The sequence below is a fragment of the Babylonia areolata genome, chromosome 3 (assembly GCF_041734735.1).
Source record: "Babylonia areolata isolate BAREFJ2019XMU chromosome 3, ASM4173473v1, whole genome shotgun sequence".
Taxonomy (NCBI): Eukaryota; Metazoa; Mollusca; class Gastropoda; order Neogastropoda; family Buccinidae; genus Babylonia; species Babylonia areolata.
This window is the reverse complement of record NC_134878.1, coordinates 61,871,402-61,888,738: the sequence shown is the minus strand read 5'-3', so window position 1 is coordinate 61,888,738 and position 17,337 is coordinate 61,871,402. Positions and strand designations below refer to the sequence as shown.

The following is a 17,337-nucleotide window of genomic DNA, read 5'->3' as shown; positions in this document are numbered from 1 at the left end:
ATTATTATTATTATTATTATTATTGCTGTTGTTGTTCAGTTGTCATTATTGACGCCGAGGTTGAAGCGGCGATCATATGTGGAGACACGAGGATGGAGAGGATGGAGTGTGTGGTAGCCAATCGAGGAAAGAAAACACGTTTCTCAGTCTGTCTCGTGTTCTGTGTGCCTTGACAGGACGAACGAAGGTTGTTTTCTGCACTATTATCTGTTTCGCTTCCCATTCCGCACCAGTCCAGTTGTCAACATTGCGAAATCCATGTTCTGCATCAGCGAGTTTGAAACCGAGCGCACGCACGCCTTTACATCAAGTTATTGCGCGCATGGAACAACACAAACACCCCCACCCTCCCGTCGCAATAAGCATCCGGGCATTCATTGTATTGATTTTGCTTGGAAGCGAAGCGAAGGTAAGATGGATCTATTTCTGTGGGGGAAAAAACGGCGATTATTTTTCGTGTAACATTCATGTTTTGTTGTCCGTGTCCGCATAAGATTCAGAGTTGTTTTTTTTGTTGTGAAGCATGCGAGGTTTATAATCCGAGATCACAGCACGCCAGTCAAAACCTCAGTTTCCGTAACAAAACCCACGTTGACAGGAGGCAGGGTGAGCAGCAGACGGCATGTCTGTTTACAACTGCCGCTGCAGGAGTTGCGTTGCGAAACAGTGTACAGTAATATTATGTCATTGTGTGTGTGTGTGTGTGAATAGGTGGTAGGCCTGCAATTTTAATTTGGTGCTTATGACAGCATTGGTGTATCCAATATCAACAGGTAGAAATTAGAATGGATTTGTGTGTGTGGGTTTTTTTTTTTTTTAATGATTTGTTTTTAATCATCAAGACAAAGCTTTAACCGGCAAAGATAATATGACTGCATATCAACTGATAGAGCGGGTTTTGGTGTGATTTTGTCAGTTTTTTATTTTTAAATTATTTTTTCTCATTTAGACAAAGCCTAAACCAGAAGAGATGCTCAAGTGCAAAGACAAAAGCCAAGGTGGTTTTGGCTTTGTTCAGTAATGTTGTTGGTTATGATAATAACGATGATGATGATAATGCAATTTATAGCATTCTTTTTAGGCAGCTACATTACTGATGTATGGTTTTATGTTTTTGAAAAGGATGGCTCTGCACATCTGCCATGGACTATCTCACTGACATAGACTTGCTCTCTCTCCCACCTTTGCTCCGCCATTACCTCATCCCTTCTTCAGTCCCACACCTGACTGTTCACCCATCACTTACACACACATGTATACACACACACACACACACACACACACACACATATATATATATATATATATATATATATATATATATATATATGCACATACAGATATACAGGCTGCGAAAATTCTAAATGGCGATGTATTATTATTATGGTTACAAACATAGATTGTACACGTTTAAAAACCTTTTTTTATTTATATTGTTGTCAGAGAATCTTTTATTGTGGTGGAATGCACTGCAAAGGCACATATGTTTATGAATCACAGGCACACACACACATGCATACACACACGCGCACACATGCACACACATATATATGTTGTGGTCTTGATCCTCTGCCCTCTGATCTGTACAAACTGTGCTCAGATGGTCTTCTTCCAGTTATCACGAAGATTATAAAAAATCTCTTTGTCTTCAGATTCTTTTTCTGAAGATTTTAAACATGCCGTACCCAAGAAACCAGGTCTTGACGAATAAATCCTAAAAATAATTACAGATCTATTTCAAATTTATCCTTTCTGCTGGAATTACTTGAAAGAGTTGTTCTTCAGCTTCTCAGTCATTTGTCATCCAGCGACCTCCTTGAGGTGTTTCAGTCTGCATACAGACATAATCACAGTACAGAGACAGTCCTTTGCAATTTGTGGTATTGTCTTTATGTACATAGATATACATACATGAGTTGTTGTTTTTAAAGTGCCGACGTATGCACTATTGATTATGTATTTATATGTTTTGTTTCATGTGAGGCGCTCGGAGCCTATTTCATGGGGAGCTTGCACCATATATGCATATGTACTATTTATTATTGTTATTATTATTATTATGATCTTTTTTCATAGTATATGTTAAAGGTGGGGTAGTAGTGGTGGGGGTAGGGGTTGAGTAGGAGTAGGTGTAGAAGGTAGAAGGGGTAGAGTAGGATAACAGGCAGAGGATAGGTGCACAATCCACTCTCTCCTCGTACCACAGCAGGGTCTTTTAGAAAGATGAATTGAGGTGTTTATTTCTCTAACTTAACAGCACACCTGGAACACACACAATATTAAAACCCAGGTTAAATCAATACCAAAACATATGCTAGACATAATTGCACTGATGTAACAGAAACATCATTATGTTGTCTGGACAAGTAAACAATTCCACAGATAACCTTTCTCCATTCTGACACTCAATGTCTAGCCGTACACTCTCTTCTCAAAGAGATCTATGAAAAAATGTAAAACAAGCTTCATATAGCTTACCATCAACAATCAGTGGCATATAAGTTAATGTGCACCAAATATATGACTAACAAATACTAACTCCCAGTATTTAACTCCTGTCAAACCACCATAGAATAATAGCTGTCGCACCAAGTATGTGGCAGACAATTACAAACTCCCAGTGTTTAACTCCAGTTAAATCACCATACGGTAATAGCTGTTTCCATTAAGACTGAACAAATCTGTACTTTGTCTCTGCAAAGTATCTCATTGGTAAAATGTTTACATGGGAATCATATAGTTACCAAGTAATTTGGTAAATATATAGCAACCTGTGTGCACCAACATAGGACTGCCTGTCAGTGGTCTCAAATCTTATTGAACACATACAGCTATGTGTTACCCCCACTGGCATATAACACATGACTACAGCACATGGTAATCACAACTACCAAGTCACACATGTTCCCCATGTTGCATTATCACCCATGTGCACACACATGGAAAAGCTTGAACATACAGTTAGCCTGTAGATTTGTTCACCTTGAATATAACCATCACCACCTAACATACAAAATAGGTATGTCATGCCTCAAAATAATTCCAACTGTTACAACCAAAACATTCTACACAGATGCAACACACATAATAATCTGTGTTTCTTTGTGACTGAATGCTTACATTGTTCCCACAGTATGTCAACAATTGACATACCACTGACATGTTTCTGAACATTATCATTTATGCAAGCCAAGATGCACAACATGTAAACCCAAACATGATGTCCAAGCATCATACCATAATATCAACCTGTATGAAACAGGAAAGGGGGGGGGGGGATACCCAAATACCCTAAACCAGTACTCCAATTAGTCATGTATTGGCTACATTGTGTATTTTAACCACTTTTCCCTCAGTCACTAGCCTCAAATACAATTAAGCCATACACATGCTGGCTATGCTCTCTCACAAGTCATGGTATCTGCATCAACACATTCCAGTTACATTAACTGTGAAATACCACATCAACTAAAAAGGATCTCTCAACATTCTTGTGACACAACATCACAATTCTACAAACTCCAAACTGTTTCCAAAAACCATAAAGTAAATTGTCAACAAAGCAAATTATCAGTACAAGCATTACTCACAGCCCCCAATGTTTCAGGGTTCACTTTATATTCATGTAGCAGAACACAATCCCACTGAGCCAGTGTATTAGTCACAGAATCCAAGTATACCATAAATCAAGCATTCAACTAAGTCCGAAAAATAGATGCTAGTTTGACACTCACAGCCCCCATGGTACTGTCTTGACCGTCTGGCTCTCCTGGCCTGCTTCAAGGAAGGAAAAGAAAGAAACCCCACTTGCCTACATGTCTACTACCACAGCACAGCAGTCACCCATGCAGTGGTGTGCGGCACCCACACTGCCAGTATTTACTGGTGAGCCAGGCGAGACGTCGGCTGAGGACTTCGTCACTGAGGCGGAGAGGGTCCTGGCCGCATACCCCATGGGAGACGAGATGGCTGCATACTTCATCTACAGCCATCTGCAGGGAACCGCACGCAGGGAGCTGATGCTGCGGGACCTGGAGGACACCAACACCCCAGAGAAGGTGACCGGCATTCTGCTGGGGGTGTTCGGTGATGGACGGCGTGTCACCACACTACTGTCCATACTTTTCAGCAGGGTACAGCAGCCGGAGGAGTCCATCATGGACTACTCTCATGCTCTGCGCAGCATGGAGAGAACCATCCAGATGAAGACGACTGGGGCCCTCACCGCTGACATGCTGAGGGACCACTTCATCAGTGGCCTCCGGAATGCCTTGTTGAAAAGGGAGCTGCGCCAGGTAGTGAGGCAAGAGCCTCAAACCACCTTCATCCAGGCCAGAGATGAAGCCCTGAGGCTGCAGAGAGAGCTGGAAGAGGACCAACAACAGCAACAGGCCAGGGAACAGATGGCACGACTGGGGGACAAACTGTTGTTGTTAGAGGGAAAATTCAGGTCCATGCAGGGGCTGTGTGCTGTTAAGTTAGAGAAATAAACACCTCAATTCATCTTTCTAAAAGACCCTGCTGTGGTACGAGGAGAGAGTGGATTGTGCACCTATCTTCTGCTGTTATCCTACTCTACCTCTTCACCTTCTTACACCTACCCCCTAGTCAACCCCTATCCCCACCACTACTCTACCCACCTTTAACAACTTGGCATCGCCGACAGGATCAGCAGGTGAGGTGTCTCTTAGCTTTAGCAGCACACAGCCCAACCCAGCCCAAGGATGACCATGTCTACTACCACAGCACAGCAGTCACCCATGCAGTGGTGTGCGGCACCCACACTGCCAGTATTTACTGGTGAGCCAGGCGAGACGTCGGCTGAGGACTTCGTCACTGAGGCGGAGAGGGTCCTGGCCGCATACCCCATGGGAGACGAGATGGCTGCATACTTCATCTACAGCCATCTGCAGGGAACCGCACGCAGGGAGCTGATGCTGCGGGACCTGGAGGACACCAACACCCCAGAGAAGGTGACCGGCATTCTGCTGGGTGTGTTCGGTGATGGACGGCGTGTCACCACACTACTGTCCATACTTTTCAGCAGGGTACAGCAGCCGGAGGAGTCCATCATGGACTACTCTCATGCTCTGCGCAGCATGGAGAGAACCATCCAGATGAAGACGACTGGGGCCCTCACCGCTGACATGCTGAGGGACCACTTCATCAGTGGCCTCCGGAATGCCTTGTTGAAAAGGGAGCTGCGCCAGGTAGTGAGGCAAGAGCCTCAAACCACCTTCATCCAGGCCAGAGATGAAGCCCTGAGGCTGCAGAGAGAGCTGGAAGAGGACCAACAACAGCAACAGGCCAGGGAACAGATGGCACGACTGGGGGACAAACTGTTGTTGTTAGAGGGAAAATTCAGGTCCATGCAGGGGCTGTGTGCTGTTAAGTTAGAGAAATAAACACCTCAATTCATCTTTCTAAAAGACCCTGCTGTGGTACGAGGAGAGAGTGGATTGTGCACCTATCTTCTGCTGTTATCCTACTCTACCTCTTCACCTTCTACACCTACCCGTACACCAACTACTCAACCCCTACCCCTACCTCTACACCCCTACCCCTTTAACATATATGTATGTATATATATATATGTATGTACATATATATTTATATACTATATGTATATATATTGTATATATATATATATGTGTGTGTATATATACATGTTTGTGTGTGTGTGTGTGTTTGTGTGTGTTTGTGTGTGTGTGTGTGTGTGTGTGTGTGTGAGAGAGAGAGAGAGAGAGAGAGAGAGAGAGTTTTTACAATGTATGTACGATACAGAGTGAAAATCGATGTCTGTATAATTATATATCACAGAGCGAAGCAGCTGTTACTTATGTGTCATACATGTTGACCTTCCCTTTGGGGAAAAACTAAAATTGTACCCTTAGAGAACTTGCTCACTTGTTAACTCACTCCATGCCAAGAGTTTTTGCCCTTGCCAATCCCTGAAAACCCAGGGTTTGTATAGGATGGGGAAAAAATTGTAAAAAAAACCAAATAAATACCCAGACAATTGATATTTAGTATATGTATGCAAGGAATGTTGTTCCATATGTGTGCAAAAAATCAAAGTATTTACTCACCGTCTTGATGTTGATCACGGTATCCATATTTAGTGTATTTTTTAGCATTTTTGCACCCATCAGAAAGGTACACCAACATGTTCCACATCACATTCTAACACTATTTGAGGAACTGAAGACCTAGTGCATGCAACGAAGTATGAACAGGTGGTGAAGAAAGTTGAAATTCACTCATGCAAGAAAAAATATTGTCTCTACATAATGAAAATCAAAGAACAAAGAAAAAAACTCAACCGGCTGGGTGTTGACTGGCCAGTCAGCTGACAAACCTGGTATGCCAGTGAAGGGATGTGCAAGAGGGAAAAAGGAAAAATTGTCAGTCCAATCACTGGTGAAAACACTTGCAAAATCTTCCATTTCCTCAGTGGTTTCGTCGTCTGTGTCTGTCCCATCTGCTGGCACAATGTCCTCACTTTCCTCTCCATTGTAAACACTCTCTTCAGTGGCCGAATCTGTTTCTAGTTCATCGGGATCTGGTTCAGATTAACTGTCCGAAGAATCAACATTATCTCCTTCGACATCAGAACCTTCAGTTTGGATCATTTCCAAAGCATCTTCGACGCTGAGTAACATTTCACCTCTCCGACCGTGTCGAACACTTCGCCGTGACGCCATCTTGTCAAACAACTTACAAAGCTGACAGGGGGCACGCTTTGTTATCAAGTGCGGTTGAGCTTATCGCGACACACACGCAGCGTGTGTGAATGAAAAGCTGACCAGAGGTGACGTAAGATATCACATCTGCTTTTGATTTTCGCATCCGACGCGTCACTCCGACAGCACGACTTTTTAAAATCCAAGTCCGCATATGCGGACATTGGTATCCAACGCTTTCTCCGACGATGTCCGCATATGCGGACAATGGCAGCGAGTGAGTTAATGCCTCCTAGCCATTCCCCACACCTTCTCCACCACCTCTTCTTTGTACTGATTTATCTGTTAGAATTTGAAATTTAAACCAGGTTAGGTGTTTGACACTCCACTCCCGCCATCGCCTGCCTGCCAATAAACTGAAATAACTGAACTGTCTCAGCTGCCATGGCTCTCTCTTTTGTAAATACATATCAAACAAATATATGTGTGTGTGTGTGTGTGTGTGTGACAGAGATGAATATAATGAGTCAGCACTGATTCAAGCACCAGCAGGATGTAAGCGATTGTATGTAACATCTCAGTTTCCTGTTGTAGTCTGAAGCCAGGATTGAGGACAATGACAAGGGTTACTAGTATCCTGTATATTGACTACAGTCAAGACGCAGATCAGTTAAACCACTTGCTTGAGGTTCTCTTTGTCATTTCACTGTAGTCATAGAGAGCAGAGAGCTCTCAGTCTTAGATGAAAGATGTGTTTCTAAATTACCCTAAGCTTGTTACTTAGTTTGGTTATATTATCAGTTTATTCTTTCAAAATTTTGTTGTTTATCCTGCTCAAGGTTTGGTTTTCAGTCGTGTGTGTGTGCAACACATGCAACCATATGTATATAGGTTGGTGGCCTTGTATTAAAAAAGTTCGCTGTAGTGGTACACTTGCCTTGAGATAGATAGATGTGTCTACTCTTTGTGGCTTCACAGAGGTAAGGAAGACTTGGATTATTTGATTATATTTATATGCATGCAATATATCATACCATATGCTCTGTAGATTTATATTCCTTTACTCTTGAGTCTGAGTAGTTAAAGATCATTGTCAGTGTATGAGTTTAGTGCTCTTGATTTAGATTTTTGAAAATTTTATTTACTGAAAACTTTAAAAAAAAAGAAAAGAAAAAAAGAGAGAAATATTTCACTCTTGAATCATAATGCCTAAGATTATCTTTTAAACTTTACTGTTGTAATGTGAAACTACAAAAGGCACATCTGCCTGTGGAACGTAGTGAAAATTTAGATAATTTGATGATATAAAAGCAGTACATAGTTTTGCTGTTAGCTTCTGAAAAATTGTCAACTGTTCTGAACAAATACACCTTTTTTATGTATATATTTTTAGTAGTTAATATGTCTCCTTATGTGAGTTTAATACTCTTCTAGTTGTTATATTTATACCCATAGGTTAAAAAAATCTTTTTGGTTGAAGGTATGACACATGGAGGAGAAGCAATAACAAGACCCTGTGTGTTGATTCATACATTGCCTGTGTACACACTCTTATTACTTAATTTGTGGATGTGATACCACACACAAACACACACACACACACACACACACACATATATATATGTATATATATATATATATATATATATATGTGTGTGTGTGTGTGTGTGTGTGTGTGTGTGTCTGTATGTATGTATGTATGTATGTCTCTCTCTCTCTCTCTCTCTCTCTGTATATACATATATTGTCTAAAATCGCTTTAGTGAACAGATGTTAAATTAATGACCAACTATATACACACATTTACAGCAGCATGCTCATCTGCACCAATAGAAACATTCACACAAAAATAGGCTCATAAACACATACCCCCCACTCCCCTCCCCCACCCCGCCCCACCCACCCACACACACACACACACAATCATGAGAACACATACAAAAAACACACATGAAACATTACATCGTGGTGTACTCAGCATGTTGATGTCTATTATTGAACTCTCATTGCTGACAATCCTTTCATGTCATAAATCGTTATCAAAAGGCTGACAGTTTTGATGGCTGTACACAAGTTGTATCAGTCTATCAGTCTAGAGCTAAGTAACCTACACTGTTACAGTGTTAGTTCATCGCTTCCTCTGATTTTCAGTTTGGCTTGTGGAAACTGCTTGTGGGGAAGAATCATGATAGTCTTCCGAAGGGTCTATTTAGATGGATTACATTGCTGTTTGTGAGTGTTTCTGAAAAAGTGAAGACGTACTGTCCTTGTGTGCAGTTTGCACCCATCCAGTATTGTCACATCTGTTCAGTAGTGTAATAGTTGTCTGTGTGGTAGAAGCTGGGTTTGATTTTGAAAAAAATAGACCCTTGTTTGTGTGTACCTCAGTAAGCATATTTTTTTATTTTATTTTTTAAATTCAATAAATGGAATAAAAAGAGATGGCATAAAATATTTTGTATAGAAGAAAACATGTTTTGCTTCAGAGCATGTTATGAAAGCAACATATAGCTGATTATTATATGTGTGTGTGTATTTTTGTTTTTGTTTTATTAGGGTCACTATTTCATGGTTTTCTAATGTCATACTTGGAGTTCAGAACAGAGCTAGTTTTGGGTTGTTTTACATGCATGATGAGTAGGAGGTTGTATGTTTTCATATGTGTTGATTGCAAACTAAAAAGTAAGGATTATCACTGCAGAGCACTGATTTTATTATTTAAATGTATGGTTTAAATATGCTTGTATACACATGTTCTATTTAAATTTTTTTTTTTATCTCTCTGCCCCTCCTCTCTCTCTCTCACACACACGTGAGCACACACACACACACACACACACACAAAAGCAGAGAGCCATACTGACATATATACTTGTACCAATCCCAAATCCCTCAAATAAAGGTGGATGGTTGTGCGTTGTTTTGGTTTTTGCAGTCATTAATATTTTCCCAGACCTTCATTGAGATGCCTTGGGTCACATTATTGATCTTGATACTTCAACAGTCTTTTCATCGGCCATGAAGTGATGAATTGGAGGCTCTCAAGATTAGTGGCTGAGAGCAGTGATTAGGCCTCTTTGATGTGTGAGTGTGTGTGTGTGTGTGTGTGTGTGTGTGTGTGTGTGTGTGTGTGTGAGATGTTATGTGTGTGCAGGTGTGTGTGTGTATGTGTGTGTGTGTGTGTGGTCCATATGTGGTGGTGTATGTGTGTGTAGATTGTATATGAAATTGTATAGACGAACAGTATACAATGTTTGTTCTTCCTTTTTATTTTGTGCTTCATTTTTTTCTGTAAAATCAATAGCTTCCAGATATAATTACAATGAAGATGTGGATATCATAAAGACAGAAAAAAGTTTCACAATAAGAGAATATTCTGATATGTTCCTGCTCCAAATACGAAAGAGAGTAACTCCCACATTCCCATCACTACCCGCCCCCATCCTGCTGTCGCTTCTGTCTCGCATGGCCTCAGACTTTCTGATCTGCCCTGTGATCTCTGGCTGTCAGTAGCTTATTTCCTCCTGTTTGATAGCTTAGCTGGTCTGTTATCTGTGAAGCGGAAAACTCTTCCGATGAGGGTGAGCTTGTAGCTGAGAGCTGGAGGAGACGGGTATTGATGAATCCATTCTGTATTTGCATAATGGTGGTTGGCCTTGGATTGTGTCTGTGCAGAAGTCTGCTTGCCCAGCCAGTGCAAAGGGGGGAGTTTGGTATCGAGCGGGCAGTAGATAGCGTGATCAGCCCTGTCCATCTCTCTTTTCCCTGGCGGAGGATCGCCCACACAAACGTCTGGGATCAAGACTCTGTGCTTTAACGGAGTGGCCTCCCTTGCTTCGTGGCTCTTTCCCCACCACCGAAGGTAAGAGTTAAGCTCAGAGAAGTGTTCAGTGAGGGGGTAGTGTGGCGTGGTGCGGTGCGGTGATGGCGGTGAAAGTGTAAGTGTGCACTTGTGGGAGGTGGTTGTGGTGTTCCGTAGAGGTGTAGAGGCGGGGTGGTTGTGTCTTGTTTTGTGTTTAAGGGCTGAAGACAGGAGAGGGTAAAAAAAAACAAAAACAACGTCAGTGGTACGGAGGTGTTGGCTGGGCGAGTGCTGTTAACTTTTTGTCTTCCTCCACAGCCGTTCACAGTCTGCTTGCTTGTCAGCACAGTGCAGTGCCTGCTTCTGCATACTGTGGTCACTTGGCTCCTCCCCCCTTCCTCCTCCTCCTCCTCCTTCCTCTTCATCTCTTCCCGGTTGCCAGGGGGAACAATGCGGCAGGACGGACTAGTTCAGGTACCACCATGCTTCCAGTTGTGCTGCTGTTCCTGCACCTGTGTCCTTTGCTTTAGGTTCGGGTGCAGCCCCTTTCCTGCTTGTTGTTTTATACTTTATTATTCATCTCTTGATCACTTGATTCTTTGTTGTTTTTTCTTTTCCAGTTGATGGCCTGCATGGAAGTGGTTTCAGCTTTTTTTTTAAAAAAGAAGAAGAAAAATTTGTGAATTTTGAATTTGCAGATCAGTTGTTTTCTGACTAGCTGCACCTTTTCTCTGTTCACATGTTGTTTATATTTTGTTTCATTTATATGCTTTTGCTGCATTCTGTTTATAGCCTTGAGAATTTCCCCTGACCGGATATTGTTTATCATCGCGAAAACACATTCCACAGCTGATCATTTGCTCTCACACTGACGCTGTCTCCCAGGATCATTCCATATAGATGTCTCAGACAACAATCATTGCTCAGACTTCGGTCATCGCTTCTCTGAACCCAACATCGAAAAGAAAGCAAACTGCAAGTCTCAAAAAGAAGGACATAACAATTGCCTGCAGAAGGCACTGCAATAATTTTTTGCTGCAGGTTTTTATTTTTCTCTCGTTCTCTCATTCAGCAGTAGAGTCGAGGAAAGATTATTAGAAACAGCAATCCTTCTGAATAATGATGGATTACGAAAAAAAAACCCAACTGTTGCTGATTTTGACAGGGTGTGTGTTGACGTTGTTCACAGATACAGCTGAACTGTTTAGAGAATCCATTTCTAGTCAGAATACCTAATTGTTATCTGCTTCAGACCATGATGAACAGAAAAAAATAATTTAAATATGTATTGAATAGATTTACTGATTTCTTCTTTTCTCTAAAGCTTGTGTTCATTGTTCTCAAAAGTTTGTGTCAATTGGATGCCACGTCATGTGTGTTCACATAAGGTTGGCATGATTATAAACTGACAAGTTGTATTCCAAACATTGTAAGAGCAAAAAGAAAAACAAATCATTGCGGATTTTTATCATGTTTTGCATGTTGTGGTTTATTGTTGTTGTGTTGACCTTTGCAGCTGTTCCCATTTTGTCGGCTCTTGTGTAGCTTGTTGTTGTGATAAATTCTGAAAAAGTGTTACTGGATATGTCTGTTATCTCTCTGCTGTTTTCTCCACATCTCTTTCTCTCTGTCTCTGTGTGTGTGTGTGTGTGTGTGTGTGTGTGTGTGTGTGTAAAAGCCCACTGTACCAGCTTTTCATTTGACGTTTTCTTGTATAATTTAACTCAGTTCAGTACATTATTGTAATGTGTTAGTCATTGTGTACTGTATATATTCATACAGGTGGTTTCTTATTGGACTGTGTGATATGATGATCATTGTCATTGTTAATGGGTGGAGAATCTTTGGGTAGATACATTTTTCTCCGTGAAAATTTGTTGAAGATACAGTGTGAATTCTTAAAAGAAAAAAAAACGTCTTCATGATTTACAAACATTGCAAGAAGCTCATGTTAAAAACAACAACAACAACATAAAAACAACAACAACAACAAAAACATACACAGTATGAGTGTAAGAGAATATGGCCAACAGCTGCCTGCTCATAGACTGGCAAAGAGGTTTTACTTGCATGTTACCGTACACGCACATTGTGAAATCATTTGCTCCATGCCATTAGTGAGGCTGTGTGCAGAATATCTTTAGTGTTAATGCTGGAAAAAACTAACCAGCTCAAGTTGTTACCGAGGTATTACCAACATGATACCTTGAACAAAATTGATAGGTGATGATAGTAGCCACAGCCTTAGTTAAAAACAGCAACAGAAACATAACAAATGAATGCACAAAACTTTAACAATGTTCAGCTTTGATTTTTAAAACCCAGTGTATACCTATTCAAATCTGGAATTTATCTCGGTGCCAATGAACATTAATTTTCTTCTAAGTGGTTGTGACTAAATGGCTCCAGACTTTCTGTTAGGTTTAATTTATTGATGAATAGTAAGCCGCGGCAGAAGTAAAAAAAAAAAAAAAAAAAGAACACCAGAAGCAAGATGCCAGAATGTATCAGTGTTCGAGATTTGTGTTAGATTTTTGAAAAAAATATGTGCATGCATAGCAGTTAAAATTGAGACAGAGCATATGTTGTTCCCCCCCCCCCCCCCCCAAACCCGCATTCATTAAGCAGGCACATAAAAAAAAAGGAAAAGAAAGGAAAATAAAGGAAAAAAAAAAGAAAGGGAAAAAGATGCAGACCAGAATATCAATAGCAGAACGTAAACTGTGAAACACATGAACTTCAGCAAGTTGATGTTGGGCATATGACACTAGAAAGAAAATCAGAAGTAAGACGGGAACAGCTAAGGAAAATAAAAACAGATTCCATACTGAATCTACAATGGATCATAGATGTGTATACTCACACACTTTGCATGGCGATGATGAGGGGCATTTCCATTCTCAAAGAGAACTGTGTGGATGTGATTATAGTGCTGCAGCATGCACAAAAGCCATCACAATACATTACTGACAGCAGCTGTTCATTGCATATGACTGATACTGCTGGGTGCTTCCCATCATCTTGTACTTTTTTTTCAACTGGTTCATCTTCTTGAAGTACCAACTGTCACACTGTGTCTCTGGAGTGTATCAATAATGACACTCACATAACACTCTTGAACTTATTCTTCTCGTTCGTGAGCACAATATCCATGTTTTGGAACTGCTTTGATGAAAGTAAAACCCTGTCAGCATTGTGGGGGGTGACAGTTTGTGCAGCCTTCCCCACCCAGGAAGTTTTTAACATTGATATGAAAATGACATGAAAATTAAAAGAATAAGAGTTTGCGTAGATCGCTCACATATTGCCTCGCTTGTCAGTGTTTGCAACATCATTCCATATATTATTGTCAAGATCAAAGAACTGTATACATCTTGTGACGTTTAGTGAAACACAACTTTTTTTTTCTGTTGTCTCAAAGAAAACTTGCAGGGGAAAAAAAATGCTTGGAAATCTCACAGTGCATCCAGACTTTATCAGTAAGTTGCTCAGAAATTTATCAAGAGTCGTGCTCTTTCTTTTATTGTTTACACTTCGTTGAAAGGGTCAGTGAATCAGGATTTGATGCCAGAGCACTGTTCGGGCATAGGGCAGAGTGAATTAAATCTGCAGGATGACACGGGGGAAATGACAGAAAACCACATGGGGGCTGAGGCAGGGGAGTACAGTGCTTGGCTGACACGTTGGGTGCCAGTCCCTTTCAGAATTGCAGTGGCAGTATGAGGTTATGTTGCAGCGAAGTATTCCATGATTGTTGATGCCTGGATGACACATTGACCAGACTTGAAATTTTGGGCCAGCAGGTGTTTAAAAAGACCAGTGAGTGTTTTTAGCTTTCTCTGCCTGTGCTAGATATAAAGGAAAAAAACAACAACACCAACAAACAAACAATTTGTTTTGATGCGCTTTGAAGTTTCTGGTTTCGTCAGTGGATTGCTAGTAGGAAAGATTCAGACACACAGTTGCTGCTATGCTTCTGTCATATTGTGTAGTGGACTGTTTTGCAGTGGTAGGGTTCCTTCACCAGAGATAATGCGGCAAATACACCTGGACCAACTTTCAGCAGCACTTATGTGCACCTCTGCAGCACTTATGTGCACCTCTGAACCATCCCTCGTTTGATATTAGATGCCTTACATCTGTCTTTGGTTTGTCGTCAGCCTCTTTGACAAAGGCCTTTCTTGGCAGTTTCTCAGAGACCATCATAATCACCATTTTTCAGTGTTTTTTTTTCCCATTCTGTTCTGTGCTCCATATATAGCCCAAATGTCTATTCAACAGGAATAGATTATTGGTTTGTTGTCATGGTTGTAGTATTGACCTTCACCAGTCATCAGTTTCCATTGTTTGCCTGTGCCGAAGCGATGGCGATGATCAGGCCTTACCAGGTCTTTGGTCTTTGATCATCATTGATTGATTACATGTGTTCAGCGTGTCATCGCTTGATAGATAGGTAGAGGTAGTGTTGTTCGTAACCACACATGATGGTGATCACAGTTTATATTGGTGTTGTTTGGAAATTGGGTCACACATTTTTGAATAATTTGAGGGCGTTTTGGAGGAATATTCAAAACACTCTGTGATTTAGGACCAGGTGGAAGATAACAGAATTAATATATAATAATATGAAATGGTAATTCGTTGAGCAGGTTGAAGATATTGATGAAAACCAGAAATAAAATTGCGGAAGTAGGTACGTGGAGCATATTGATGAAAACCAGAAAGTACTGGTGTAATTAGGTGGAGAATATTGAAAGCCAGACAGAAACTGGTGGAATGTATATGGAAGTTGAATGAAAACACATTGGGGAACTAGGATGAGAGATGCTTGAACTCAAGCTCAGTTGTTTTATTGGGGGGTAAAAGTAGAAGCTGCGAAGCTTTTTTTTTTTCACAGAGAGGAATGTAAACCATTTTATGGAGGTGTATAATTGTTTGAAGATATATACACACTCTAGTGCAGTTACTGTCACTGTTACATTCTCACCACTGATTAGATTTTCCAAGTTCCGTTTGTATTTTTTAATTGATATCTTTCATAGTTTTCTTCATTTCAGAGAGGTTGTTTAATGTTATTACATGATCTGCATTTAGATTTTTATGTTGAATAACCTGTCAGTCTTCTGTTTCTTGATTTGAACTGATCAGTTTTTAACACCCGTGTTCCTCTGCATGTGTTTGTGTGTGTGTGAATGATGTATGTTGAAAGAAATTGATATGTTTAAAAGTTGTTGTTTTAATATGAAGACAAGTTGTAGAAGTAGTTTTTCTTTATGTGTTTGCTTATGGTGTTTAGCTGGCTATTGCTGTAAGTTTTTTTCATTTGTTTCTTTTATGATTTGTTGGTTTTTGTCATTTACTGATATTCAGACATGGTTTTGTGACATGCAGAATGAATGCTTTTCATTTGTTATTGTTTGTTATTGGTTTTATGTTTCTAGTTTGTTTGCTTTATCAGTTTATGTTAGTTGTTACTGAAGAAATTTTTGATGTTTTGTTTATATTTATCGTTAATTTTACTGATCTTGATTATTGGAAGGTGTAAGGGTGCGTTTGGTTGTGAATATAATGTATGTATATTTGAACCACAGATACATGTAATGATGTATGCAGCTGAATCTTTTAAACTACATCAGTCCTGTGCACCAGCCTTTGCTATATTGTGTGGACTGTATATATTTAAGTATACTGAATAGACAGCTAATAGACGGTTTCTTGTCTCATGTCTTTTGATAGGAGAACTATTTGGTGGATAATTAACTGACACTGAGCAAGTCTGTCCCCTGGAATGGTTTACAGCTTTTGCAGTCTCCATAATTTCTTTTTGATTGCTTGTAGAGAAACGACTTTTGTGGCCAGGAAAGCCATGCTGATCCATTATGTCTTGTGTCTGTGTTTGCTTTGGTGCTCTCTCTCCTGTATGGTGTCAAAGAGACTGTTCCTAATTGGCATCATGGGAGACACATCCTACATGGTATCAAAGAGATCCTTTCCATGTGGTACTATGAAGACCCTTCCCACATGGTATCAAGGAGATCCTTCCTATGTGGTATTACAATCTTCCCACATAGTATCTAAGAGATCTTTCCCACATGGTCTCAAAGAGACCCATCCCACTTGGTATCAAAGACTGAAAGAGATCCTTCCCACATAATAGTTAACACCAAGGAAAGCCTACACACATGGTATCAAAGAGACCCTTCCCACATGGTATCAAGGAGACCTTATATGGTATCAAAGAGACCCTTCCAACATGGTATTAAGGAGATCCTTCCCACATGGTATCAGATACCCTTTCCACATGGAAATCAAAGAGACCCTCCCCACATGGAAATCAGATAGACCCTTCCCACATGGTATCAAAGAGGCCCTTCCCACATGGTATCAAAGAGACCCTTCCCACACGGTAGAAAGGAGACCCTCTCCACATGGTATCGAAAGAGACCCTTCCCATGTGGTATCAGAGACTCTCCCCACATGGTATCAAAGAGACCCCACATGGTGTCATAGAGACCCTTCCCACATGGTATCAAAGAGGCCCTCCCCACATGGTATCAAAGAGGCCCTCCCCATGTGGTATTAAAGAGGCCCTCCCCACATGGCATCACAGAGACTCTTCCCATATGGTATCAAAGAGGCCCTCCCCACATGGTATCAAAGAGGCCCTCCCCATGTGGTATCAAAGAGGCCCTCCCCATGTGGTATCAAAGAGGCCCTCCCCACATGGCATCACAGAGACTCTTCCCATATGGTGTCAAAGAGGCCCTCCCCATATGGCATCACAGAGACTCTTCCCATATGGTATCAAAGAGGCCCTCCCCACACGGTGTCAAAGAGACCCTTCCCACATGG

At 40.9% G+C, this 17,337-nt stretch overlaps 1 protein-coding gene across 4 annotated transcripts in view; it reads left to right on the top strand.

The window, feature by feature from the left end:
- Positions 1-271: 271 nt before the first annotated feature.
- The window catches only part of LOC143280661 (ras-related protein Rab-3-like), a 61,629-nt gene continuing 44,563 nt past the window's right edge, over positions 272-17,337 (top strand). For 2 of the 4 annotated variants that reach the window (XM_076585391.1, XM_076585389.1), the window contains exons 1-3: positions 272-409; positions 10,359-10,545; positions 10,804-10,959. In XM_076585391.1, coding sequence (XP_076441506.1) covers positions 10,936-10,959 — 24 coding nt within the window. In that variant the 5' untranslated portion in view covers positions 272-409; positions 10,359-10,545; positions 10,804-10,935. Of the gene's footprint in view, positions 410-7,461; positions 7,664-10,358; positions 10,546-10,803; positions 10,960-17,337 lie in introns of those variants that run through there. The other 2 variants (XM_076585390.1, XM_076585393.1) reach the window with 2 other exon arrangements.